This window comes from Marmota flaviventris, chromosome 2 (assembly GCF_047511675.1).
Source record: "Marmota flaviventris isolate mMarFla1 chromosome 2, mMarFla1.hap1, whole genome shotgun sequence".
Classification (NCBI taxonomy): domain Eukaryota; kingdom Metazoa; phylum Chordata; class Mammalia; order Rodentia; family Sciuridae; genus Marmota; species Marmota flaviventris.
Window position 1 is genome coordinate 67,844,386 of NC_092499.1, and position 27,430 is coordinate 67,871,815.

Below are 27,430 nucleotides of genomic sequence, written 5' to 3' on the forward strand. Positions count from 1 at the left end.
GCTTCTCCCCAAGAGCCTCCACCCAGTCCCCTGGGCCCAGCGCCCAGAACACAGACGGCGGCCGGCTCCAGGAGCCCAGCTCCCTCCACGTGTCCTGTCTTCCCGGCAGCCTCTCTGCTGCCTCGGGAGGAAAACCTCCTGACAACTCGCGGTCTGCGGACTACGTCTCCCAGCAGGCACCGCGCCACTTCCCTCCGCCCCCTCCTGGACGCGCAGGCGCTCTGGGCTTCGTCAACAAGCCGGGCAGGCGGTGACTGGGTGCGGTCCCTTATGGGACTTGTAGTTTTTCTGGCGCTCACCGGGCCGCCAGTCAGAGGGACGAGGACTACAAGTCTCGGCTGCCCAGGCGCGGCGAGCTCGGTCACGTGGCGGGGGGCAGATCGGGCGTGCGTGCCGCCGTTGATCCGGTGCTGCAGTGAGGAGGTGGTTCTCGCCCGTGTTGTGTGTGTGTGTGTGTGTGTGAGTGAGAGAGCGAGTGAGTGAGTGAGTGAGAGTGTGTGTGGGGGCATTCGGCTTGTTGTTGTCGGTGACTTCCCCCTCCCCTCCGCCCCTCCCCCTCCCCGTCGCCGCTGCAGTGGCCGCTCCCTGGGCCGTAGGAAATGAGCGATAACGATGACATCGAGGTGGAGAGCGACGTGAGTCCCGGGGCTTCTTCCTTCCCGTGCGGGTTGTCAGGCGGGGACAGCGGCCGGGGCTCCCAGCGGGGCGACGGCGGGAGGGGGCCGGGCTGCCGCCGCCTTCTTCCCCTTCCCCGGGGGCTGGGATCGCCTGCGTCGCGCTCCCGGCTCGCTCCCCTCCGGGCTCCTGGCCGGAGCGGCCTCCTGGGACTGGAGGTGGGGAGCAGACACGCGGTCTCCGGGACCCCCACCTCCTTCTGTGGAGAAGGGTTTTGCGGCCTCCCCCACTACCCCACCCCGCTCAGGATCCGGGGACAGGGATGCGGTGTGCCCGGGATCCCATTGTCCGGATCCTGGAGAAGGGGACGGCATTCAGGACCTGCCCCTTGGGTCTGCGACCCCCTCCTACCGTGACCTGCGGATTCTGGGGGTGAGGGCGGACGGTGAGGGGGTGGGGCAGTGCTCAGATGCCGGAGCTGGGTCCGAGGGAGGAGACAGTCTTCCGACCCCTCTGGCCCTGGTCGGATCCCGGAAGGAGGGGCTGCGCTCGGGACCCTCCTAACCTGCTACCGGATCCCGCTGGGGGGTTGGGGTGAGGGGGAAGAGAGGGAGGGAGGGGTGTCGGGCTGACTCCCCACCCGCCGCTTCCTCCGCCGCCGGCATTTTCTTTCTTATTATTGAATGCGAAGTGTAAAAATAACTTCTATATTTTCTATTTTTTTTTCTCTCTTATTCCAGGAAGAGCAACCGAGGTTTCAATCTGCGGTACGTCTCCTACTCTCCATTTCATTTTCATTTCCGTGCAATTTTAGTCCTTTTTGGGGTCAGAGAGAGAAAGGGGTTGTTTTATTACTTTTCATGTTGTAGTAAACTCTCCTGTTAGCTGCTAAGGTGAGGTGGGGCCTTCTGGGGTTGGGGAGAGGGGTTTGCAAATTCCATGATTCTAGATTCTCAGGTGGTAAATTCTAGTGAGTTGGGTGAGAGGAGCTGTGTGCAAGGAAATGAATTGTTCTGTAGTTTTCAGGTGAGAGATCCAGCTACCACTATATAAGCAAGAAATGAAAAAATAAAGCATTCTGAAGAGAATGGTAGCATTGTTTCACGGCAAAGTGTCCAGAAGATTCATTTAAGAACAAGTAGGTTTTTAAACTCTGTTTGCATAGTTGTGTGAAGCTGAAGCCACATGCAGTAATCTCCTTTAACCAAAAGTCATGTGACTGCTCTAGACCCAAGGAATTTAGCACAGCATGGTATTCTTATGCAAAAATTGTAAATGTAGAGGAGCCTAAGGTCAAATGCTGAAAGTTCCTGTACAGACAGCTTCTTGTGTTCTGACTTTATATTTGAGTTGAAGGAGAAATATAAAGAAAAACAAATGTTGAAATGGGGCATTGCAGAGACACCTTTGCAGAAGTGTGATGGATGTAACCATAGAGTGCTAAAATAATTTCTTAGGGTTTTGATATTAATGTTCTCAGTCGATGGGTTTTGTGGATTTATATAGATACTTATCTCATGTCTTTGGAGTCTGAGACAGTAATGTGGGTATAGATAGGAGGAAAAACAGACCCAGTAAAAGGAGAAACAAGTATATCACAGTGTCTAATACTTGGGACCAGTAAGAGTTGGGGGGAGGTCAAGAATTCATCTGCCTGTGGGGACCAGGTAATGAGATTGTCAAGAATTAGATAGGAGGAGTGAGGACTGGGGTACTGGAAAGCATATGTCACTTCTAAAAAGGCAGCCACTACTCAAATCCAGTGGGTTGGTAAGTGGGAGTGAGGACTCAGTGTTGCCAAGATCTTTCTATTCTATTTTTAAAAGAAAAACTAGAAATCCAGATTTTGTTATTTTTCTGATTTTTATTCCTTTTTTTTTTTGCACCATGCTGTGGATTGAACCCAGAGCCCTGTTCAAGCTAGACAAATGCTGTACTGGAATTATATTCTCAGTCCCCATTTTTCTTATGTTTAAAATGGTGTACGAAACAGCAGTTTCTCCAAACTGTTAAGAGTTTGCAGGATGCCACTTTCATAATATCTGATGGAAAAATTTAATAATCTCAGGGTAAAGGCAAGTTCTCTTAGTTGTACCTACTCTTCATTAGAGCGACCAAAAGGATTATGTAGGTTGTCAAAGAAGATAGGCATGAAGACAAATTTCATTTGTTCAGAGCTGATATTTCCATAAAAATCTGGTGAAGCAGTTGTTGTGAGGATAATAGTTAACTAAAAATAATTTGTTTTATTTTTTGTTGAAATATTGTCACATCCTTAAATTTATAAATATATTTGAGTATATTTTAACATTGAATTGCCTTTTTTTTTTTTTCCAGTTACTATTATTTTATCCTTAATAATGTGTACTTGGAGTTTTGTGTTTGGGACTCACTCATTTAAAAAAAAATTTTTTTTTTTTCATGTCCTCAGTTGTAATATCTGCCCCAGGGTTTGATCAGGGTTGGAGGGTAGGATTGGTAAGGCTTCCTTTGCAGAATCATTCATTGAATTGGGATTATATTGGCTTTCAAATGAGAAAAAAGTTTTCTTTGTGAAATTTTGGCTCACAGTTCTTGAAAGCTTTCTGCTTTTCAAAATATTCTTCCACATGAGTATTGATGTAAATTCATTTACTGAATAATTAAAAAGTTTCCACTCTCCTAGAATTCTAATCTCCTTGTTTTGTATAGATGTTTTTAGTTTGCTGGATGGGGCAAGGATTTTTTTTCCTTTGACTTTGAGAGATAGACAAGGGAAGTAGGTTTGACCCTTTGCTTTGTTTTGTTTTTTGGTGATAGGAATTGAGCCCAGTGGCTCAAGACCCTTTGTTTTTAATTTGACACACCTGCTTGTTGACTTAAGTATTGTCTGGCACAAGGTAATCAAAATAAGATGGGAAAAAAAGCAGATGAGTTTTAGACAGTTTCACAGTATATCAAACTGTTGTGAATGGGTAGATTAAAAAAGGATTCCATTTTCCCCCTCTGATTAGATCTGTTTACTGTTTTGAAATTTAGTATAGATCATAAACATATGTTTTTTTAATTTTGGAGAAAACTTAAGTTTTGCCTTGGGAAAAAAAAGTTCAGAAAAAGATGTAGACTATGAACAATCACTGAGGACAATAGTTGATCTTTTTAAAAGTTACTTGGAAAATGTTTTATTGGCCTGATAGAAAAAGAGACATTCATATTTTAAAATGTCACTACAATTTGTAGGCCTTACTATAGGAAATATGCAGGATACTCAGCACGAACAGAATTAGGAAGTGAGGCTAACTGTAACAGAAAGTGAAACTGATTTGACGAATGTTTTTGTTGCCTTAGTATAAACGCAAAATAGCTTCTCCAGTTACCAGTAAGCTTTTGTTAAAGGAAGTAACCCAGGACAATATTACTAAATTCAGTACATCACAGAATCCCATTGATGTTATGTTATTTTTATTATTTTTTTGAAAGGAAACTTTTACACTTAAAGATAAATTTTTGGAACAGGTATATTTTATACAAGAGGTTCCCTTTGCTTTATTTGGGAAATTTCTGTGGGAAAAGGTGGAAGCATATAAGAAATGTAGCATTAGTCTGTTGATCAGGAAACCAAGGCCTTTTCCAATGTATTGTAACTGAACGTGTTGCGTTTACAGTGTATCTGTTTGGGGTTTAAAAACAGATCTATGCAATTCTACTTCTGGACCTTTCTGGTGTGAAGTATTTTTAATAGCTTAGTGCTCTTTGTTTCTTGAGGAATTGTAGTATATTCAGAAGGGAATGAGTTTGGTCATTCCTCTGAGATCTCAGGAAGGTATTGTCTTCTCATAAGAAAGATGTTCTTATGTTTGAGTCTTTTTTCTTCTTCCTTGAGATGCCAATAGTGGTATAAGAGTTGACCAGTGAATCCAATTTGGTTTTCAATTAAAATTGTCTCACCAATTGTCTCCTTTTAAGTGGCTCTAATATAATGTTATCTTTGGATAATAGTGTTCCCCAGTTCTTTGAGGCACATTTGTTTTCACCAAACCTTGAAAACAAATATATTCATTAGACGACCGAAATATATAACTAGGTAGTAAACTTCAAGCAGGAGAGGTGTTGGGAAATTGCAATTAATGTCTTCATGTTAAGGACCTTAGTGAGTTCATATCATCCCAGTTGCCCATTATTTCATGTTGCAATTTTCATGTTGATTCAAATATATATTTTAAGTTGCTTTGAAATTCAGTTTTATTTATTCTGTTTCTTATCAGAAATAAAGAATAGATTTTTTTCCAGATGAGAATTTGGGACCTTTTCCTTTTTCAGTGTCCTAATTATTAAATAAGAATAGCTTGATTATAGTCATAAGCAGTGCTATCTTCCCTCTAAAATGAACTGAGATTCATATATATGTGTATATGTATGCATATAAACACACATGTACGTATACATACTGGGCCTGAACCCAAGGGTTTTACCAGTCTTTTTAATTTTTATTTTAAGTTGTTGAGGCTCTCACTAAGTTGCTGAGGCTGGCCTTGAACTTATGATCCCCCTGCCTCAGTCTTCCAAGAGTCACTGGGATTACAGGTGTGCACCACAACTCTGGCTATATTCTTAAATTCCTTAAATGCAGTTAATGCTTACTGGGCAACACAGGTTCCCTATATTGCTGAGAATTTTCTATATTGGAATCTATATTTTCCATATTGGAATCCTTGTAAAAAGGACTAGGAGTAAGGTAACTTGCAAGAAATGGCATTATTCTTAGAACCTTGTTCATGCTTGAATAATGAAGCATTTATGTCCTCATGCTGGTTGCTTAGAATTGCGGACTGATGTCATGCCTCTAAAGAGGATGCATTTTCTGTGCAATAAGTTGAAAATTATTATTTCAATTTATTGAGAAAATTATTTCAATTTTGAAAGATTTCCCTCAATTCTGAACAGAACTCCTTGGCTTTGATAAACCTCCTGCCAGTTTTAACAATTCATTGGCCAATAAAATAATGTCTTTATTTAACACTTAAAATACATCTACTTGTTAGTATCAGGGATGGACACATTGTAGGTGAAGATTTTTATTCTGGCTACCAGTACAGAAGTTTAGTTTAGTGGAAATAAAAACTGAGAGGCTAAGTAAAATTTTGGCAGAGATGCCAAAGCTGGAAGCAATTTGGTGCTGTAGTTCCTGTTGAGCATCTGCGGGCCACTCTTTGGTATTGCTTAGCCCCTTAGTATTTGTTAGGCTGTCCTGAAGGAAAGGCTTTCTGGCAGAAACTAGCAGTCCATTGTGCTTGAAGAGCCAGCAGCATCCAGCCATTGCTCCTGGAGAATGTATTGGGGTGATATTTGGGGGCCTGCTGAATAACCCAAGAAGTCTTCTGTTACCTAACTCAAGTTGTACCTAATTAATTGGCAAGGGTACTTTCAGTACCACAGTTTTCAATATCATGACGTCTTTCTTAGGACAGCAGGCGAGAAAGCTTGCTCATCTGAGCTGAGTCTAACTTGTTCAAGACGCAATTGTTTGGTCTTTAAAAAGAAAAGAAAAATGCTTTTGAGTTTGTGGGAGGATCTCTGATGCCATACACTGAGAGTGTTCACCCATTTTCCTTCTCAACTCTGAAATCTTGTTCCTTTGGGAAGGGATTGCCAGTGAGGAAAGGTGGTTAACAAGCCAGTGATAAACTCTAGGTTTGGGCCCTCTGGATGTGGGGGTGGAATGGGGTAATCAGGCTGGATGGATTTGTGGTTTGGAAATATTTCCCGAAGAGAATTTTCAACCTCATGTTAGGTTTTTAGTTTTACATGTGCTCTTTTAAGCCACTGGTGATATAATTCAGAGTTGCCTGGAATTAGGCATGTTAGTTTTGCATGTTTTTTAACTTGCTCGTGCAAATGAGGCTTGAAGAAGAGAAAAAAATATATACTTGCCATTGTGTCAAGAGCTTTAAAATTGATTCTGGTTAGGCCTAGCTGCTCAGGGATGGACATGGCAGCAGGGATTGGTCTAAGGTTCCACTCATCTGCTAGTTAAATTGGGCTTGGAACCACCACAGAAATTCCATCCCCTACTTTGAGAACAACAGTCCCCAGCCCTGCTCTCTACCAGGCAGTGGACTGCTGCCTTTTCCTTGTTGAGCCAACTTCTCAAACTTGGCTGGCGCCCCAGATGAGAAGCCAAGATTTCTGCTGATGGTCCACAGCCAAGTTCACTTACAGTCCTCTAACCAAAAGACTTGTCCATTTGAGTCCTTTCAGGGCTCAGTGAATGGGAGGAGAGTAGTGCATTGTGGGGATGATTTCAATGTTAGGTTTTACCTCTCTCCATGCCTCTAGTGCAGGCTCAGTAAAACCAAGTCCAACTTGATTCTAGCTGTTTGTGATTTACAGTGCTCTCCCAGAAAGAAAACAGATGATTAGAATTTTATTTGTATCAACAGGAGGGATTGTGGGTAATTCTGCTGTCACTGCTTCTGTGCACAGCTCTTAAGCTGGGAGGAGGGCCAGGACTCAGGGTGATTTAGTAGACTGAGTATCTTGGGCTGCTGCTGGAGACCAAAGCTGGGCGATTAATTTGCATGTAAATAGACCATCTTGGAGAGTACACAGCAAACACTGAAGAGGCAGATACTTGGCAAATGTCAGCCCTTCTAAGCACCTCAGGTATAGGCCCAGCCCAGTTTACCTTTGTATAGATGACTAGAGGGAACAAAAAGTTGGACAAAGACTGAGTACTTAAATATGTTTAATTCCTTCAAGGTATTTCATACTGCTGTTAGAAAATATCTATAATTTTCTTGCTTTAATGTTGTGTCATGATGCAGAGTACCTATCTCTGGACTGGGGATGTGGTTCAGTGGTAGAGCACTTGCCTAGCATGTGTAAGGCCTTGGATTCGATACCCAGCACCAAAATTAAAAAAAAAAAAATTACCAGAGCACCTCTGATTGAAGTCCTCTAGCCCCAGGTCATCTGGTGTTCTGAGTTTGATAATCCTCTTAGATTCCCCATGCTATTCTATACATCTCTGTGGTCCAGGAGGTACTCTCACTTTATAGTGAATTCTGACTTAAGATGGGACAGTTTTAGAAGTGCTTCTAGCTTCTGTCCTCGAAGAGTGGCATGCTCTGAAGGACCATGACCATGAAGGGAGCCACATGTCCATTCAGTAGAGCTATTGGTGAGGTGTATGCTTAAGAGACCAGGAAGTAATTAATATGACCACAACTGTTCCTGGCCTCTCCTCTGGTTCGACTCAAATCTTTAGGATTAGATAATATGAGAATTGCAAATTCTTTCATCCTTGCAGCTCTAGTCTTTATAGTAGATTTTTGTCTATACATCTTGTCTAGTACAAAAATTCATTGGAGGCATTATTATTGTGCTAAGCCAAGTTATTTACTCTTGGTTTTTTGTTTTTTTTTTTTTTAATTCCTCGTCCTCTCTGAGTGGATTAAAGCCACCTCATTTTCCCATATGTAGACTTGCTGTGTAGGCTAGTTCCTTGCAACCTGGCATATTCAAGGTAAATCTCAGAGCATATTCTCCATAATTATCAGAGTGTAAGTGTGGTACAGTTCTTGCTTTGGATTAAGTTAAGCACTTGTGTTCCATTTGGAGGGGATGTCCTTTTAACAGTGACCTCACGGTGCTCAAGCTGAAGCTCCCTCCTAGTGCTCACCAGCACTATCTTTACTGGAATCCTTTGCTGTTCCTGATTCATTGGCTGTCTTCGCTGTCATCTTTGTGATTTTAAGGAGGAGCAGGACAGGTTAAAGACTTTGGTTTGAGTATTTCGAAAATGCCTAATTAGCCTGACCTGCCACAGTGCCTGAAGGAATTTATTCAGAGCTTGTGGGTGTCAGAAGGCCTGTCTTGTGAGAACTACATTTCTGGCTCAGCCTGTGTGAATGGAAGCCCTTGGAGGGATAGCACCTTGGATGTGCTTTAGGAAACGGGATTCCAAATGTGGTTGGCATCTCTATCAGCTCTGTTATTATGACCTTAGATTTTATGCAACTGGGTTTTTCTGGAGGTTTTAGTTTCTCTTGTATGATTTGATGAGAGGGTTAAACTAGTGCCTTTTAGCAACTGGAGATCCGGGCAGATCCTTCAGTGGTGGGTTTCACATGGAGAGGAGCACTGCACCAGTGACTCCACTTCTCCCTGGGGCACCCCCTCCGCCGGAATCTCTTACAATGGGGGGTAATCACATCTTTTGAAGGGACCCACTGGAGATTTCCCTAGTCTCCTCCCAGCCACCAACTGGTAGCTGTTGTGTCACATAAGTAAGTTGGGACACTGGTGTTGCAGGAGAGTCACACTTTGTCCCCATGAATAACTTTGATTTTACTTATGCATGAGCTGGATGCATCGAACTACTTTGGATGTTCCTGTCACAAGCCTTGCTCACCCCTTTCTCCCCCTTTAGCAGAGCCTAATTCTGGAGACTCCTAACTGCCCACTTGGACCAATCTTCCCAGTCCACTCACCAGAGACAGCGCTGACAGCATATACTTCCAGGCTGTACCCCACTCACCTTGTACCAAGCCAAAGGAGTGGTGTCCTAATGTTCTTTCTCCCATTCTTCTAGGCTGACAAACGGGCTCATCATAATGCACTGGAACGAAAACGCAGGGACCACATCAAAGACAGCTTTCACAGTTTGCGGGACTCAGTCCCGTCACTCCAAGGAGAGAAGGTGAGTTTATTGAGAAAGCCAGCTGGCCACCCCTAGCTTATAACTTGTGGAAGTTAGTAGGACACTCCTGTCTGTAAAGAAATACAGTAAGAGATATTCAGATGGCATGGTTTCTTTTCTTTTTTGACTCTTTGGCATATCCTCACACACCTTACTTACTTTAGTTTATCCTTAACAAACAAACAAACAAACAAACAAAAAATATATATATATATATATCTCAGATAGAATGGAGCTGTTGTAGGAGTGGTTTTTCAAACTCAGTATTACATGTAATAAATTAATTCAGGAAATTATTATAACTATACATTCTAGCAAAGAGCTTAACCTATAGTTAGTTTGGGAACACACTAAAGTTCCAAGGTATTGAGTCCCCAGATCTCTGTGAGAATTTCTTTTGTAAGTTTCTACATCAATATCTAGTGTAAGAGAACATTTACAGGCATGTCTGTGAATCCATCTGGGCATGGGTGACTTAGCAGCCCAGATAGCTTTTGTTTCCAAAGTGTGTAAAGAATGATTTAAGCTTTGGAACAAAAAACTTGAGTAAGATGTTCATAAGAAATAGAAGGAAAAAAATAGCCATTCTCTTTCCCCCAGCCCCACTGATGGCCTCCAGAAACTAGCATTTTTCCTAAAGGGTAGGAACCAGCTGTTTCTGCATTCAAAAAACAGAAGCTTTGAGCAAAAGTCTTAGGGTTTAGGTCACTCCTTGGAATTTGGAGGAAACGTCTGTTTGCATAGTTAATTCCATTCTTAATGCTAGTGTAGCTGCCTGGTTTCTGCAGCCTTTCAGTGGAATAAGTGGCAAATTGGGAAGAAGACCTATGGTTGTGCCTGCAGGGGGTAGGGGGTGTCTGTGATACAGTGTTTAAAGAAACAGCTATTTTGGGCTGGAGATGGAGCTCAGTTGTAGGGCACCTGCTTAGCAAGTGTAAGGTCCTGGGTTTGATCCCTAGCACCACAAAAGAAAAAGAAACATCTTTTGTTATGAACAGTCTTTGCTCTTGGGTGTACTTTGAGTAGCTCTCCTGATTAGCTCTGTGTTGGGGGTCCTGGGTTTGTTTGGTTAACTAATATTAAATTGGCAACCATTGAATCATTTTATACTATGGTAACATGTGTTTTATACTTTATCTAAGGTGTGGCTTTCATGCAGCTGAAGCGTGGGGTGGGTCTGACCTTTATGAAAAACACAAAGCAGGCCATGTGAATACCTAGTATTGCAAAACCAGAATTTGCCATGGGTTAAACCTACTTAGTATGGGCTTGATTTGATGGCCCCAAACAAAGGTACTTAACCTGGAGTAACAACATTCCTGGGTATAGCACTAAGTACCACAGGAAGTTTTTATGACTAGAGAGACTCACCCTTTTAGTCGAAGTACACACGTGCAAAAGCTTATCTCTTGTGCATGTCTCAGCTGTTGACAGTGCTTATTCTTTACCGTGTTACCAATTAATGTAGTTTCTGTGACCTACATGGACAAGAGCTGCCTTCTACATCTTGCTTGAAGTAGTGGTGTGAAATCAGTGCTTCCCAAGGGGTGGGCTGTGGACCACTCACATCAAAATCACTACCGAGTCAGCTTCCTGGAGGTAGACCTGGAAACCTGCTTTTATAACAAGCAGCCTAGTGATTCTCAGGCATTTTTAAGTTTGAAAAACACTTTGAAAGAAGCCAGAACTATACCTCTTCCTTATCTAACCCTATTTTACATTGCTAAAACATTCTTTCTTAAGTCCTTATAATCTCATTATCCTAAATCCTGTTTCCTTTCTTCAAGAAAGTTGAAGGTTTAGCCAGGCACAATGCTGCACACCTGTAATCCCAGCAATTTGGGAGGCTGAGGCAAGAGGATTGCACATTTGATGTCAAGCCTGGGTGACTTAGTGAGATCCTGTCTCAAAAAGGGCTGGGGATGTAGCTCAGTGGTAGAGCACCCCTGGCTTCAATCCCCACTACTGGGAGCAGGGTGGCAGTTGATATTTGACTTAGGTAGCCTTAAAAACAGACTAGTTTGTCGTTTGTTGTGCTCTTTGACTTATTTCTCACTCCATTCATCATATATTTATTGAGAATCAACTATATTCCAGCCAGTGTTCTAGATGCTGGGAATACAGCAGTGAACAAAACAGAAGTAAGCCTTATTCTGATAAGGAAATGATAGAAAATGAACGAATAATAATTATTGACAGATCAGAGCTATGAAGGAAAATTAAACCAGGAAGGAATTGTTGTGATTTTAATTTAGGCAAACAAGGAATGTCTCACTGGCAAGGTGGCATTTGAGTGAAGATTTGAAGGAAGTGAAGGAAAAAACTACATCCATCTAGTGATGAACCTTCCAGGCAGAGAGAGGGGGCCAGCCAGTGAAGTAGCAGCCCTGAGGCAGGAACCAGGGAACGTTCCTTGGCCAACTGAGGAAACTTAGAGGCCAGGAAGGCTAAAGGATTGAGTGAAAGGATGGTCGCAGGAGATCTTGTTAGCTCACACTTTTTATAAGTAAGAGAGGAGCAGTCTAGAGGAACCAGATTTGTTAATCAGCAGAGCCCCAATTTGAGAATTTACTAGATGCCATTCTAATTTCAGAATCCTCTTGTCTTGTGTGCTCTTCACTTTGGCTGAACCCAGCCCATTCCGGTATGATGAGCATGACCTTCATTGTTCTCTTAGTCTGTCAGCAGTTTCACAGGTGCAGTGAGTCTAACGGAACTGGTCTCTCAGACTTGACTTCTCACTAAATGTTGTAATTTTTTTAAAAAAAAAAAATGTGGTATTTGAACCAAAGGAAATTGACTAACTTTTTATTGGGATTGCAGCAATTAAGGTTGTGACATTAATGTAAATAGTTATGAAATGATTATTTTACTCTGTGAGTTTTGGGGTGCTTAGCTCAGTTGTTTTTGTTTTTGTTTTTTTGTACTCAGGGTTAAAGTTAGGTGCTCTACCACTGAGCTACATTCCCAGCCCTTTGTATTTTGAGACAGGGTCCCAGTTGTTTTTGTTTGTTTATTTGTCCAGGCTGGCCTTGAGCTTGCCATCCTGCCTCAGCCTCCCAAATTGCTGGATGACAGGGGTGTGCCACCATGCCCTCCTTAGCTCAGATTCTTGAAGTTTGGAAAGCTTTGATTTGGGCTTTTCATGTTCTGGTCTCTCTTGATTTGAGCATCTCCAAATGACTTTTTAGTTACCATTTGGATTGTCATCTATCATATACATTCTAAGCCTTTTTTTTGTTGTTGTTAATAGAGAAGTTTGGATTGCATTGGATTCTAACCAAAAGTAGAGGATACAAAAAGGAGGCAGATATAGTGGCAGAAAACTGTAATTCCAGCAACTCAGGAGGCTGAGGCAGGAAGATCAAAAGTTTTGAGACTTGGGGCTGAAGATGTGGCTCAAGTGGTAGCTCACTCGCCTGGCATGTGTGAGGCACTGGGTTTGATCCTCAGTACCACATAAAAAAAATAAAGATGTTATGTCCACCTAAAACTAAAAAATATTTTTTAAAAAAGTATTTTAAAAAAAAGTTTTGAGACTAGCTTCAGTAACTTAGCAAATCTCTGCCTCAAAATTTTATAAAAGCACCAAGGATGTAACTTAAGGGTAAAGTGTCGCTGGGTTTTGTGTCCAGTACCACACATGCACACAAAAGAAGAAAAATTTAAAAGAAAGAATGAACTTCAAATGTGAGACCCAAACTGCATTTATCCTTTGCTAAAATATCCTATGTTTCTGTTATAAAATGAAGATTATGAAGAACATTCACCTTTTGCTTAAGTAAAAAATCAGTGAGGGGCTGGGGTTGTGACTCAGAGGAAGAGCTCTCGCCTAGCATGTGTGAGGCACTGGGTTTGATCCTCAGCACCTCATAAAAATAAAGGTATTGTGTCGACCTACAACTAAAAAAATCAGTGAGACTGGGGATATAGCTCAGTTGGTAGAGCACTCACCTAGGCTTTCTCCCCACGATTGTGGAAAAAAAATATTAACTATCATCTGTATTACAATGTAAGATTAAATCCACAAACAGTTCTGTGAGGTATTATATCATCACCCAACAATCCCTACTCCTGCTTCTCCTGCCAGTGTTGCTATCAGAGGTGAGGAAACAGCTCAAGATCCCCATCCCAATCTGTAGTTGGACAAGGACTAGAATTTGGAACTGTCTAATTTCATCTTTCTGCCACACTGTAGGGTTACAATTTAAGGATATATTTTTAAAGATCTTGTTTAAATCTTGTCATTATTTTGGGACTTCTCTCCAGCAAGAGACATTAATCTTGGCAGTGTGTCATGCCATGGCTGTTACAGAAATATTACTCTGAGGTGACATTTGTAGATAACACTGAAATGCAGGCTTGAGAGTCATTGCAAGTTTGAATTATTTCAAAGTCCACATTATTGCACTCAGCACCACCACCCCCACCATAGATCATTACAGTTGGCAATTTATTTGGGTTTTGCCATCAATTCCAGGGTTAACAAGTGGACCCTTGAGCTCTTGTTTTGAGTCATTGGGTCTCTTAAATTTTTTCAGTTGGACATGGAGCTCACCAGGAAAGATGGGATGGAATTAGCCAGTCAGGCTGTGAGGGTTGATCTTAGACTGTGGCACCATCTTTAGAGAGATGGTACTTTTCTTGAATGGAAATTATTCTTTGTTTTAGGGTCCTTAGTTGGGTATTAGGGAATGTTATGTAGTGGTTTACTGACACTGAGCTCACCATGTTTGTGCAGAGGCAAGATCTTGGTGGACAGCCTGTCAGGTTGCCTTTACATGGGAGTATAATTCTGTTCTCTGCACCATGAGTTAGCTCCAGAACCTGAGCCAAAACGATTCAGTCATGACTCCATTGCTATTTGTAGCTCTATAGCAGTTTATAGTAGTTTCTCATTTATAAGTCTCTTACTAAATGCCTGTGTGTTGCTGTCTCAGGCAGTTGTGCTTGCATTTCTCCCTCCTGGTGAGAGCTATGAAGAAAAGAGATAACATAACCTCAAATGAAAATAAAAACATTTTTCTAGTCAGCATTCAGTTTGGAATTTCTGGAGTTTGGTGAAACTGAGGCACCACCCATTAGCTCCCATCACAGGTTGTGGCACATAGTAGGTTCTCAGTCTATAGTTATAGAGAGAGCCGGAGCAGCTTGCTCAGTCCTTTAAAGAAAATAACAACAACCAACACTGTGTGCTCAGCTGTGTGACTGAGATCTTGTGAGTGCTATAGGGGCTCAAAGGCCTAATAGAGGGTGTCTACTTTTGAGGGTCTTGCTCCCTTGCTGAGAAAGAGAATTTTACCTAACAATTACCGATGATAAACATCAACTAGGAAGTTTAAAAGACTGAGTGATTCTGTTTCCTTCCTTTTAAAATCTGATTTTCTTCACAGGTAGATGTTAAAACCAAATAGTCCTTATGACAAGAATGTGATGATTCTTTTTTGGGAGGAAGGCAGGGGTGCTGAGATTGAACCCAAGACTTTGTGCATGCTAGGAAAGCACTCTACCACTTAGCTACAGATCTAGCCCTTTTTATTTTTCTTATATGAGAATGGGATCTTGCTAAATGCCCAGGTGGCCTTGAACTTTGTGATCCTCCTGCCGTAGTCTACTGATTAGCTGGGATTACAGACAGATTCCTCCATGCCTGGTTTAAATTCTTGAGGCCAAAGACTTTCTCCCACTTAACCCAGTGTGGGATTATTTGTTTTGTTTGCTGTCTTATAGTCCTGGTGATTGAACCTAGGGCCTCTCATGTACCAAGCAAGCTTTTCACCTCTGAGCTATCTCCAGTTTTGTGGGGGTTTTTTGTTTTTTGTTTTTTGTTTTGTATTTTTAGATAGGGTCTTGCCAAGTTGCTGAGGCTGGTCTTAAGCTTGAGATCCTGCCTCAGCCTCCCAAGTAGCTGGGATTATAAGCATGTGCTACCATGTCCAGCCTGGTGTAATTTATGTAGATTTGTGTGATTATTTGATGACTGTCTACCCACATTGCATCATAGGAAGTACATTAAGGCAGGGAATATATCTCCTTTTGGTCATTTTCTTAGCTTAATGACTGTCATAGAACAGGGAGCACAATGAGTTCTATTAAACTGGGGGGAGGAAGCTCCCTATCTATTCTGGCCACACGATTTTGGGAGATGGCTCCTTCCAGTGGATGCCTTTAAGGCAGGCAGTTCATTCAGCAACACTTGTGTGTATATCATATCTAGGCTGCTAGAATGGATGTCTTTTAAATAACATGTAAACCATAATCCTACCCGTTTCACGTATTATTCATGAAGATTGTTATCTGACCAGACTCCAAGTTAGCATCTCCTTAAATTTTCTACTGCATAAATTGTGCCCATAGTTGCTCATAGCTTCATAAAGCTCCAGGTTCAACCATTGTAACTGTATTCATTTAATCCTTTTTTTTCTTTTTTTGTGGTGCTGGGGATTGAACCTGGGGCCTTGTGCATATGAGGCAAGCACTCTACTAACTGAGCTATATCCCAGCTCATTCATTTAATTCTTTTTTTTTTTTTTTAAGAGAATTTTTTTTTTTTTTTAATATTTATTTTTTAGTTTTCGGACACAACATCTTTGTATGTGGTGCTGAGGATCGAACTCGGCCCGCACGCATGCCAGGCAAGCGCGCTACTGCTTGAGCCACACCCCCAGCCCTTCATTTAATTCTTTAAAAATTGAATTTGTGTCTTGCTGCAGATCTCCAAGAGCCTTTCATTGCCTGTTCAAGAGAGGACAGCATTATGTTCTCTGAGGCACCAACTTGCCTGCCTGCTTTTCCTCCTTCCTTCCATTATTCTCCAGTTATTGTGGACAGTGTCCACCTCCTCTGTTTGCCCAGGAATGTCATTCTCTGCTTCTCTGAGGTCTTTCCTCCAAGTCCAACTCCATCTAGCCTTGTGGCCCACATGATGTCTGGGTCTCATGTTGAAGAGACTTACTCAGAGGCCTCCCTGTCCAGGCACTTTATCCTGCCAGCCTCTCCCTCCCTGCCCTTAGAACTATGGCCCTTTAACTCCAGTGGCCCTTTATGGGCGTCTTGTGTCTTCTTATTTCTGTGGTTATCTTATCACCTAACTAAATGTGATGCTCTGGAGAGCAGAAACCTCTTTAATCACTCCAGGAATCTCTGCAGAGCAAAGTGCACAGAGGTCTGACTCCCCTGAGGAGGACTAGAGAGCAAGGAGATACTACCTGCCATTTTTTGCATTTGATATTTGGAAGGATGGGGATTGATTACTAGGCCTTCTTTTTAGCATTTCTTTTCCTTTTTTCCCCGTGATGAAATTGAAAACCTTCTGAAAAATGGGAAGAAGGAAAAAAACTTTCTTCATCTACCACAAGTGCAACCTTTCCTTTGACCTAAGGTCCTATGACAATATGACAATCACTGCTTGGTAGAATTTTTTTTCTTTCTTTTTTTTTTAATGGTGCTGGGGATCAAACCCAGGGCTTTGTGCATGCGAGACGAGCACTCTATCAACTGAGCTATATCCCCAGCCCCAGCTAGAAATTTACTGAGTAACAAATACTTTTTAAGTAATTTAAATGCAGTTAAACTTTCTAAAAGACATGCTAGAAAAGTGTAAATGAAACTTATTTTAGTATATTTTATTTGACCCTAATATTTAAAAATAAGTACAACTTTAACACGTACAATCATTAGAGATAATTTCAACTATTTTATTGCACTAAGTTTTTTGTTTTGTTTTTGCTGTACTGTCAGTTGAATCCAGAATCTGATGCATGTTAGGCAAGTGCTCTACCACTGAGCTACATTCCTAACCCCTTATAAATTTTGAGACAGGGTCAGGTCTTGCTAAAGTTGCCTAGACGGGCCTCAAGCCTCGAACTTGTGATGTTCCTGCCTCAGCCTCCCAAGGAACTGGGGTGACAAGTGTATACCACCACCACACCTGTCTTAAAAAATCTTGTGTGCATTATGTATTTCTGGCACATCTCAATTTAGAATAGTCACATTTCAAATATTTCTTAGCCAGGTAGCTAGTATGTATCTTTGGGTAGTGCAATTTTAAGATACATTCTTTCCAACTTCAATATAAAATTGGGCACTGCCTTAAAGTGGATATCAAAGAAACATGCTTCCCCCCCCCCCCCAAAAAAAAAAAAAAGACTAATTAATATTAAGTCCATGAAATTATTAATGGCATCTAAGAAGCATGGAAATACACTATTAATTCCTGTACTCCTTTCTGGTCTCTTTATATGCACACTTTTAAAAAAAATTTTTTTTTCCTTTAGTTGTCAATGGACCTCTATTTATTTATATGCAGTGCTGAGAATCAAACCCAGAGCCTTACACATACTAGGCAAGCACTCTACCACTGAGCCACCACCCCAGCCCTGGTATGCCTACTTTCCATGGATTAAATTGTTAGAAAACTTTTGCTTTTAAATAATAGCATGCTTTTTCCCCCAGATGATGCAGCATTCATATTTAGTCATTAGGCATGTGCCTAATGTTGGTTAATTTGGGGTTGTGTCCAGTTTTAAAATTTTATAAATACTGTGGTGATGAGAACATTCTGGTGAATGGCCATTTTCACAGACTAGAGTCCCAGCATGGGTATGAGCATCTGGTTTTTGCTGTGTGTTGGCAAGATGGTTTCAGGAGGTTTGTTTTCATGTCTTCGTTTCTTCTTTCATTTCTTATTTTTTCAAACAAATTCTAAAGACAGTAGTATTCTGAGACTCCCAATTTCACCATCATTGGAATTTTTTTAAGAGGATGACTAATATAGTAGTAATATGTAATAATATAGTAATATAGTAGTAATATAGTATTTTGTTTATTACCTGTGAGAGTGAATGCTCTTTATTTACTTTCTGTTTCCTTTTTGGGAAATTATGCTTCACAGCCAAAGTTTGATGGAAAAGTGCCACACCTTGGTTTCAAGCCATCAAAAGCATGAGAAAAAAAGAATGTTTTGTGTTAACTTTTAAACAAATATCTGACTCCTGGCTTTAATTAAGCCCCATGCAGGGCATGATAGCACTGCCTTTTCCTGATGATCAACAAATAGTCCTGCAGCTGGTCCAGCAGAGGTCCTAGAAGCAGGGTGCCTTCAAGAGACCTCACAACCAGATTGGAGTTCAAAGCCAGCCTCAGCAACTCAGTGAGACTGTCTCTAAATAACATGCAAAAACAACAACAACAACGATGTCATAGCCGTTCAGCCTTCCTTGTTGGCATTGGCCATTTTTTAATTAACTAGTTTATTGGACACCCAAATATTATGCAGGTTTGTTAATTTTTATTTTCAAAAGATCAAAAAAAAAGATTTTTATCTCAAAAGGTGGCTTATTCAAATGGAAATATATACCAGCTATCCCTAGCCCTTAATGCATGTAAAAGCTTGTATAGTTTTCACAGTAAATGGCTTTATTTTCCTTAAAATACCTAGTTCAAAATAAAGCAAGTAAATTGGTGCATCAGACCAACTTACAGTAGTTCTTTTTATTCCTTCTTGCTTCTTGGAGAATAAATAGCTGACATCCACCCACTGTAAGTATGGTTGTTGACAATTTGTTTGCTTTATTTTTGAACTAGTATTTTAAGGAAACTACACGACATACAGTGAAACTATTACAATTCTTATTACATGCATATAGGGCACAATTTTTTTATATCTTTGTATATAAAGTATGTTCACGCCAATTTATGCCATGTGATCTGTTTTTGATATGAATGGGGAAAGGACCATTGTTTCTCAGGTCAGCGCTGGGACCTCGGGAGGGCAGTCGTGTTCCTAATGTTAATGATCTAGTACTACTGCTCTCTGCCTACCTGCTTTCTAGAACAACTTGGCTTTTCCCACAATCCAAGTTACTGTAATAAGATTCACAGTACCAGAAATGTGTGAAACGACTGAGAACCACTGCTTTAAAAAGGACCTTGGACCTTGGACCTGATCCTAAGCATCAGTGACAATGGCTTCTAGAATCAGGGTCTTATAAGGTTCTAATTAGAGCCATGGTTGTGGCTCAGTGGTACAGCACTTGTCTGGCATGCATAACACACTGGGTTTGATCTCTGGTACCACATAAAAATAAATAAAATAAAAGGATTGTGTACATCTACAACTAAAAAAAAATTTTCTTTAAAAAAAGAAAAGGTTCTAATCTTTTGGGGTCCCATCCTTTTGTGAAATATGTAAGTTGATTCTTGCCATGATTTGAGGAGTGCATGGTATCTGTTGGAAGCAGAATTCTGTGAAAGTGGTACCTCTGGAGGGTAGGCTGACCTTCCTCTTTGTGTACATGCTGCCTAGCAGACAACTGTAGCGTGAACAGTAGAAGGGACAGAGATCTGCAGGGCCTTGCTGCCACACCCAGGGTCTTCTCCTTCATCCATTTTGTTTTTACCTTCTGGGCTGCCAAGAGACAAGGAAGCCAGCAGCACTGCGGGGAGCTGACACGTCCTCCTACTGGGCCAGGTTCACTTAGTCCTCTCAGGCTATCTTGCATCTTGGGCTTTTCCTGTTTGTTTCTTTTCTTTGGGAGCCTATTTGGTTCTTACTATCTTAAAAAGGAAAAAAGAAAAACAGTCTTCCTTTAGTGTTGCTATTTTTATAAGCTGCTATTTTTCACTTCTTTTTTTTTTTTTCAGCCAAATCTTAAAGATAAGCTTCACTTTCAGCTCACTCCTGCACCTGGGTGGACAGTTTACAGTTGGGCTTCAACTCTCACTCCTGCTAGGAAACCACCTTCACTAGGGTTTTCATTGACATCCCTGTAAGCAAATGAGTGACTCGTTTGAGGTCCTTTTCCTCCTCATTCTCCTGTGACAACACTGTTCCTGCAATTCTGTTGATCTTTTTTAAAGTGGATTTACATCTGCCTCTGTTTTCAAAATGTGGGTGTCTGGAGGCCTGGGTTCAAATTCTGATTCTACTTCCTATTAGTTACACATATGAAACATTGGTTAAGTTACCAACTCTGTGCCTCAGTTTCCCTTTTTATAAAGTGGTAGAAATAATATACAAAGGTTGTGTGAGGATGCCTGGCACTTAATAAGTGCTTGGTAAGAGTTATCTGCTGCCATTATTATTGTCTTCATCATTACTTCTGTTGCTGTATGCAGGCGTAGATTTGGAACAAGATCTGACAGAGTTGCCTGGCATCCTTTGTGTGGCTTCCAGTAAGAGAGAGGCCTGACTCACATTGCTGTATAGGAGGCCCAGCTACCTATTGTCTAAATGGTAGACGTGGCTGTGTCTAAACTATTCAGGAGAGCCATTTCTGCTCAGAAAGGTAGAACCAGAAATTAGTTCCCTCTCATTGCAAAAACTAGAAGGGAAAAAAGATCATGCTGTCCTCACTCACTACCCAAAGGCATCGTGTTGACTTGCCAGGTCCTGTCTGGTCAGCATACTCACGTGAATGTTGTCAGTTGACTAAAGTGACTGAGAGGCTTCTCAGGAAACAGAAACTAAAAACTCAGGGCTGTTCCATAGTCCATGCCATAAATCCCAGAGTTTCTTGGTGACTTCATGTTTACTATGTACCTATTATAAACTCATAAAGGCAAGGAAGAGCCTGCTCACATCTTGGTGCTATGGCTTGTCACATGATTTTGTGTGATTTGGAAAAGTGTGAGCGGAGGGGATTTTAGGTGAATCTAGCATTTTTTAACTTCAGCCCCCCGGATTAGATGCAAAATGGGGGACATTTTGTATTTTGTGATTTTTATGAGACTAACATGCTGCCTGCTGCACTAAGAAGGTGCTGGCTGTTTTGTGCTTCTAAATTTTTTTGTTGGATCTCAGTTCTTTCTGAGTATCCTAGGAAAGATAAAATAAGATTAATTCTGAATTATTCTTTTAGGGGTTAAGGGCACCCTGAATGAGACCCAGAGCAAGCACTTCTGTTTAAGAAGGAGGTGGAAGAAGGGCTGAGTTTAAACCCAGATACTTCCATGACACTGTGTTTTGACCACTTAGGAATTTTAATCTTCTTCACAAAACTGTCCTGAGGTGGAAACTGCCATCATCATGGATATTTTTCCTTATTCTGGCTTATTAAGCTGGGCTCACCATTCACTTTTTACTTCTTGGTACTAATTTCCTGGTTTCATGTATAAATATCTGAGGGTGCAACTGGGAATACAGACTGCTACTCAGTAGACGTCATCACTTATATTTGCCAGTGCGCTCTCATTTTAAAAATCATGTTTTTTTCCCCCTGGTCCCAGATGCACATGGGTGTTAAGAGATAATGTTGTCTTCTGGGAACTGTTAGTTGAGAAAATAGCTTTGAAATAGGCAAATTTAACCAGGCATGATGGTGCAATCCTGTCCCAACTACTTGGAAGGTTGAGGCAAGAGAATCACAAATTTGAGTCTAGCTATAGCAATTTAGCAAGACCCTATCTTAAAATAAAAAGAAGAAAAAGAAAAGGGCCAGAAATGTGGCTCAGTGATAGAGTGCCTGGGTTTGTTCAATTCGTCATGCTGGGAAAAAAAAATTTTAATTTTTCATTTTAAGTGTCTTGCTAAGTTGCTTAGGGTCTCAGCCTCCCAAGCCACTAGGATTACAGGCATGAATCACATCCCCTTCCCCCCAAGAAATTTTTGTTTTTAAGAGAGATTGGGGTATAGATATGCATAGCAATATCATTAGTGATGGAGAGGGAAGAATTTGCAGGGCCAGGTGGGATCTTGTAGGAATTCTGTTTGGATCAGGAATAGCCATAGAGAAGAATGTTTCTACAGGTACAGAGCTCAGTAGTGACAGTGTAGAGCTTGTCTCTGCCTCTTGAATCCCCAAACTGCCATCACTCATACCCTCTTACTCAAGTTTTAGTTCCATCTTTAGTATCCAAGAGGCAGAGTATTTTAATTAGTGCCTCCTAATTATTGCCCTTTTCCCCCTCTATTTTTTCACTTAATAACTAGGCCCTAGTATGGCCCCTTTGCAGATACAGTATCTGAAGTGTCTGTTGTTATGTCCTCTCATTCATTCTACATAAGCTAACCATTCAGCTAAGGAGACAGATCTGGCTTCTCCCTTACCCCCTGCCCTTGACTGTGCTACTCTCCCTGCTTAGCACCACCTTTTCCCACAAATCCAATGTTGGCCTAACAAAGTGTAAAGTGTTCACTATTTCACCTGGGAATGTGTGTGTGAGAGAGAAATGTAGCACCGAGACAAGACCCTGGCACACAGTAGGGAATCACCCCCGCCAGAAGCCACCTTTCCCATGGCCTTTGTAATCTGTACTAGTCAGGTTACACTTGTCAGCACTGCATGTGATTTGTCTGTGTGTAGATAATACCTCCTCAGCTAGATAGTAAGTAAGCTTCTGGGCAAAGAAGCCATGACTAATACATTTTGTTTCCCCATAGTGTCTGCCTAGTACCTTGCACATAATTCATATCAGATAAAAATGATTGATTGAATCCAAATGATTTCCTCTTGAGGAAATTGCCTTAAGGACACTATAAGAGGAAAGCCTAGAAATTCTGGTACTTTCAAGGACTGGCAAATAAACTGAGGCTTTGCATACCACTCTTGATACCCACTTCATTGTGACGTGTATAATTTGAGATTGTTAGGATTCAAAACAAGTAAATTTAGTTTGTTAGCCTGAGAGTGGAGGTTTTCTTTTCTTTTCCCCACGGCTGTATTCTGGTTGTTTGGGACCACTGGTTTGTAATACAGACTTGTGGAGAATTGCCTTCCTGTAATAAGAAGCTTTCCTGCTGCTCAGAAACCTCTATGGCATGAATGATATATCTCAGCTACTAGTTCACCCTGCCTTGGGCTTCTCTTGGCTTTGTTCCATTCTACCAGTTTGACTGTTGGTTGCCTGGTCATAAGTAACTCTGGCTGTGTTTGCAGTTAAGAGAAAATCCCCCAGACACAGTGACCTGACATCTATTTTATTGGTTATTAGCATGTTCCTCTGATAGGGCAGTGCCATCCGTGGCTCTTATAGAGATGTGGTTGCTTTCTGAAGTGGCTCAATCTCGTGCCCTTCCTGTGTTGACATCAGGCACTAACAGTTTTCATGCAAGTCTCTTCAGCCAGGAAGGCTCAGTGACCCAACAGTGGTGTTCACTTAGAACTAGTTAACAATGGTTTGAGGATTTGACTGAGGGTCTAAGACCTTGATGCAAACCACTGTAGCTACTCTTACCCCTAGCCAGCTCCAGCCAAGATCTTGCTCTTTTCATTCTGGACCACTGACCAGACCTTAGCAGAGTATGAGTGATTCAAGCTCTCATTTATGTAGGATTTTGATGTTTTCAGACAAAGCTAAGCTGAAGACTTTAATGCAACCGTAAGAACCAGAGGGGATGGGAGGAGTGAGGGTTCAGGAGTCAGACACCCCCAGCTCTGAGCTCAGACTCCATTGCTGTCTAACTGGTGGTTTGGAATAAGCCAGTGTACTCCTCTGAGCCTTGGGTTCCTGGCAGAGCTCCTTCTGAGACTGTGCTTGTGAGGTAAGCTCTGAAGCACTGGAAACTTTGGCACAAAGAAGGCCTTAAGTATCCATCACTCTTTCCTCGGCCTTTTCCCACCTTGCTCTCCTGTTTTCAGTTCCCCATGCTGGGCCGTGGAAGGTCATGGGTCCCTCACTACCCAGACTCGGTCTTTATTTTGTCCCCTGTGCTTTTTCTCATATTGCAACAGGCATCCCGGGCCCAAATCCTAGACAAAGCCACAGAGTATATCCAGTATATGCGAAGGAAAAACCACACGCACCAGCAAGATATCGATGACCTCAAGCGGCAGAATGCTCTTCTGGAGCAGCAAGGTGAGCGGCTGAGCTTGTGGGGCATCTGGCCCTGCTGTGCTCCAGCCAGGTCGGGGCTTTCACACCTGGGCCTGCAGAGTCAGCCAGTCCCAGAGCGTGCCTCAGAAGCAGTCTCGGCTTTGTAGTTGAGTGTTAGAGGAAGGACCTGAGCCGGCAGTGAGGAGACAGTGGAGCTAGGGAGTTGGACATTGGAGGCTGTATCTTTTCTGCCCTGATCTCTCCCTTTCTCGGGACTCAGGTGCTCTGTCTGCAATAGGGACCACACCTGGCATTAGGTGTCTGATAAGAGCTTTGAGGTCCTTGGAATGGAATGTGCTTTGTAAGTACCAGAGACTCCAGGTGTTCAGGGACAGTGAGCCTTCCCCATTGTCAATGGTAGTCCAATCAGGGCAGCCTACGGGCCAGGCCCCTGCTATTCTCAAATGCTCACACCCGCCTTTTCCTACAACCACAGGGGAAAGCCAGAGCTGATCAAGTTCTTTGTTCCTGGGGAATTCACTTCTCTTCCTCCCTCATGGAAGATGCAAGTAAAAGGAAATGCAAGTAACCACCTGGGTTAGAACACCGCAAATAAAATAAATAAATAAAACGAATGGGTTTTATTCAAGCTGAGCTGAACCAAGGGATGGGCAGCGGGTGGCATCAGTGGGTTGGTTAAGGGGCCGAGCAACCTGCATGTAGGGGCTATCTGTCAAAAGGCCCAGGTATTTTGTGTGTATCGGTGACTTGCTTCCAAGTGTCCAGCTTGTCATTCCAAGTGGATCTTGTACATGAGAGCTAAACCAAAACTTTTCTTTGGCCAATACATCTTACATCATCTTTTCCTGCTATTGTGTGGCCTTCACACCCTTGTGGAGCCTGGCATTGCTGGGCTGGCTTCTTCTTTGTCATTGCACCGCTGAATCCCACGGGGAGCTCATGCTGTGGTCTCTAGGCTGGGCTTCCATGGCAGGACGGTGACATCACAAGCCTTCTCTTCAGGGTTGGGTCGGGTGGCAGAGTAACTGGCCATATCTGCCAGGAACCCAGGTCCAGCTGGGAAAAGAGGGAAGGGAAATGAAGTGTGTGTGTGGAACAGCCACTCGAAGGGAGTTCTTCTGTCTGAGCCACCCTGAGCCTGGGCTGGCCAGCACACAAGCCCTTAGGAAGAACAGGCTGGACCCTGAGTCTGAGACTTGGTTGCTCCTTGAGTCTGCAGAAGTTGGTAATGTGCTCCCTCGGTTGCCTTTTAGTCCGTGCACTGGAGAAGGCGAGGTCGAGTGCCCAACTGCAGACCAACTACCCCTCCTCAGACAACAGCCTCTACACCAACGCCAAGGGCAGCACCATCTCTGCCTTCGATGGGGGCTCTGACTCCAGCTCAGAGTCAGAGCCTGAAGAGCCCCAAAGCAGGAAGAAACTCCGGATGGAGGCCAGCTAAGCCACACAGGGCAGGCCAGCAATAAAAACTGTCTGTCTCCTCCGTCGTCTCATCCTCCTCTCAGTTCATCATTAGAACCCTCAGAACCATTTAAAAGACTCTTTCTTTTTCTTTTTTTTTTTTTTTTTTAATTTTTATTTTTACGTAGAAGCTCTTGGACAACAGCTCTCGTTCTCCTTCCCTATTTCTACTTTTTTTTTTTTTTTTTTTTTAAATGTATTCCCTTCAGGGATTCCCTGTCCCCACCAGACGTTTTTAAACCAAAACACCCCAACTTGGCAGCTTTTTCTGTGGAGGAGAGACGGCCGGCCGGACCTCTGAGCACATGGTGTCCTGCCCACCCCACCAGCTCCTCCAGCCCTGCGGGGCACGTGCCTGGAGGACGCCTGCCCTACCGGGCCTCTCCTCCCGGTCCCCCTCGCCTTTGTTTGATAGACTTTGTGAATCTGTGAACTGCTCTACTTTGAGAAGATGACCAGTTTGGAGTAATCAGAATTACCCCCTCTCCTTCATAAGGATTTTTTTTCCTAAAAAGTTATTTATCACTCGTTGAAAGACCAGACCTTGAAGAAGTTTGTGGTATAAAAGGAAAGTGGGGACAGATTTGCAGAGTTCTTGGCACGTTTCACTCCCGCTTCTCTCAGCCAGCTGTTTAAGCCTACAGTGCCAGCCTTACGGAGGGCCGAGTGACACTTGTGGTATGTATGGGAGATGGCAGCAGTGAAGCGGCAGCCACCAGAGAGTGGTAGGGGGTGGTTATTTGGGGGTGGGACAGGGAGGGATCATTGGGTGGGGTAGAGGTTTTGTATTGAGGGCCAGTGATGATGTTTTGATATTTATTTCCTGCTACTGAAATTTGAATCTGAGTGAATTGTCCCTATTTCTGATGATGTCGGTTATTGCAAAGCGACAGATTCATAAAGTAATGATCAACTCTTCCTTTCTTTTCGTGTGTATTTCTAAGAAATAGAGCCAACTGATTTTGTAATATAAATTCCAAGAGCAATTTACCTGGTACTAAACCCGCACCCTAGTGCGGCCCCTTTCCCCACCCTCACCCCACTTCCTCCTGTTCCGGAACCTCTCTCCATTGTGTGATCCAGCCCTGGTTCTGGCTGTGGTCAACAGATCCCAGTGAAGGGTTTTGTGTGTTTAGGCCTCATTTCTTTGTCTTTTTCCCACTCTGTTCCTGGCATTTGCTGATCTCTGGTGTATACTCTGTAGTCTCAGTCTGTGTTTGATTCCATTCCATGGAAATAAAAAGTATGTTGTACATACTGCCGATGAATTGTCTTGCAAGTTAAGGCTTCCCCCTTTACTATAAGACTATAAATAAAAACTTATTTTATCCTTTTTGGTGGTGTTGTCTTCTTGCTGCTGCAAAGGCCAAAACGGTTGCAGGAAGAATGTACTAGAAGATGTTGGGCCTGTGTGGAAGACTGAACAAGGAGCCGAGGTCTCTCACTGGGACTTGCAGAACTAGGAGTGCCATAGTTAGAGCTGGTCCCCCTTTGTGTGGAGGGTTCATTGAGCCTGTGAGAGTGAATAAATGGGCGTTGGTAATTCTTCATCGGAAAGAGATTTAGGGTTCCCACAGAGGCAGTTATCTGTGGCAACTTTTCTAGACCCATTTCTGACTGGTCTTTTTGTTAATGACCTTGGGAGATTTGGTGGCCTGGAGCTGTGGTTTGGGTTCTCTTTGATAGTGCCCAGAGGTCGCTGGTTTTCATCAGAACCGTTTAGTTTCTAGAGAGTTCCAGTTATGAAGAGGAGGCAGCAGGGCTGTCAAGAAGTGGAAGTTAAGGAGACTGTAATAGCATCAAGGTACCTCAGGCTGTGGACCCCATGTCAGCCTGGATTAGTTTAGACTTGGAAGGAAATGGATTTGTGGCTAGAATACAGCTTTGGTTTTTCTGTCT

General features: G+C 42.5%; 1 protein-coding gene across 8 annotated transcripts; it reads left to right on the forward strand.

Moving 5' to 3' along the window:
- The first annotated feature begins 380 nt into the window (after window positions 1–380).
- Max (MYC associated factor X) lies at window positions 381–26,864 on the forward strand. Of its 8 annotated transcripts, none has more exons than XR_003581922.2 (7): window positions 381–635; window positions 1,356–1,382; window positions 9,188–9,295; window positions 23,968–24,091; window positions 24,330–24,410; window positions 24,546–24,646; window positions 25,324–25,412. XR_003581922.2 is itself a non-coding variant. In XM_027929444.3 (6 exons), exons 1-6 carry the CDS (start codon window positions 600–602, stop codon window positions 24,560–24,562), a joined length of 393 nt encoding a protein of 130 aa, XP_027785245.2. In that variant the 5' UTR covers window positions 381–599; the 3' UTR covers window positions 24,563–24,680. The 8 variants fall into 8 exon arrangements, 6 of the variants coding, with proteins under 6 accessions (XP_027785245.2, XP_071464058.1, XP_027785243.1 ...); XR_003581923.2 differs by having other exon boundaries at window positions 24,546–24,630; window positions 25,324–25,410; XM_027929444.3 differs by lacking the exon at window positions 25,324–25,412 and having other exon boundaries at window positions 24,546–24,680.
- Window positions 26,865–27,430: the final 566 nt, after the last annotated feature.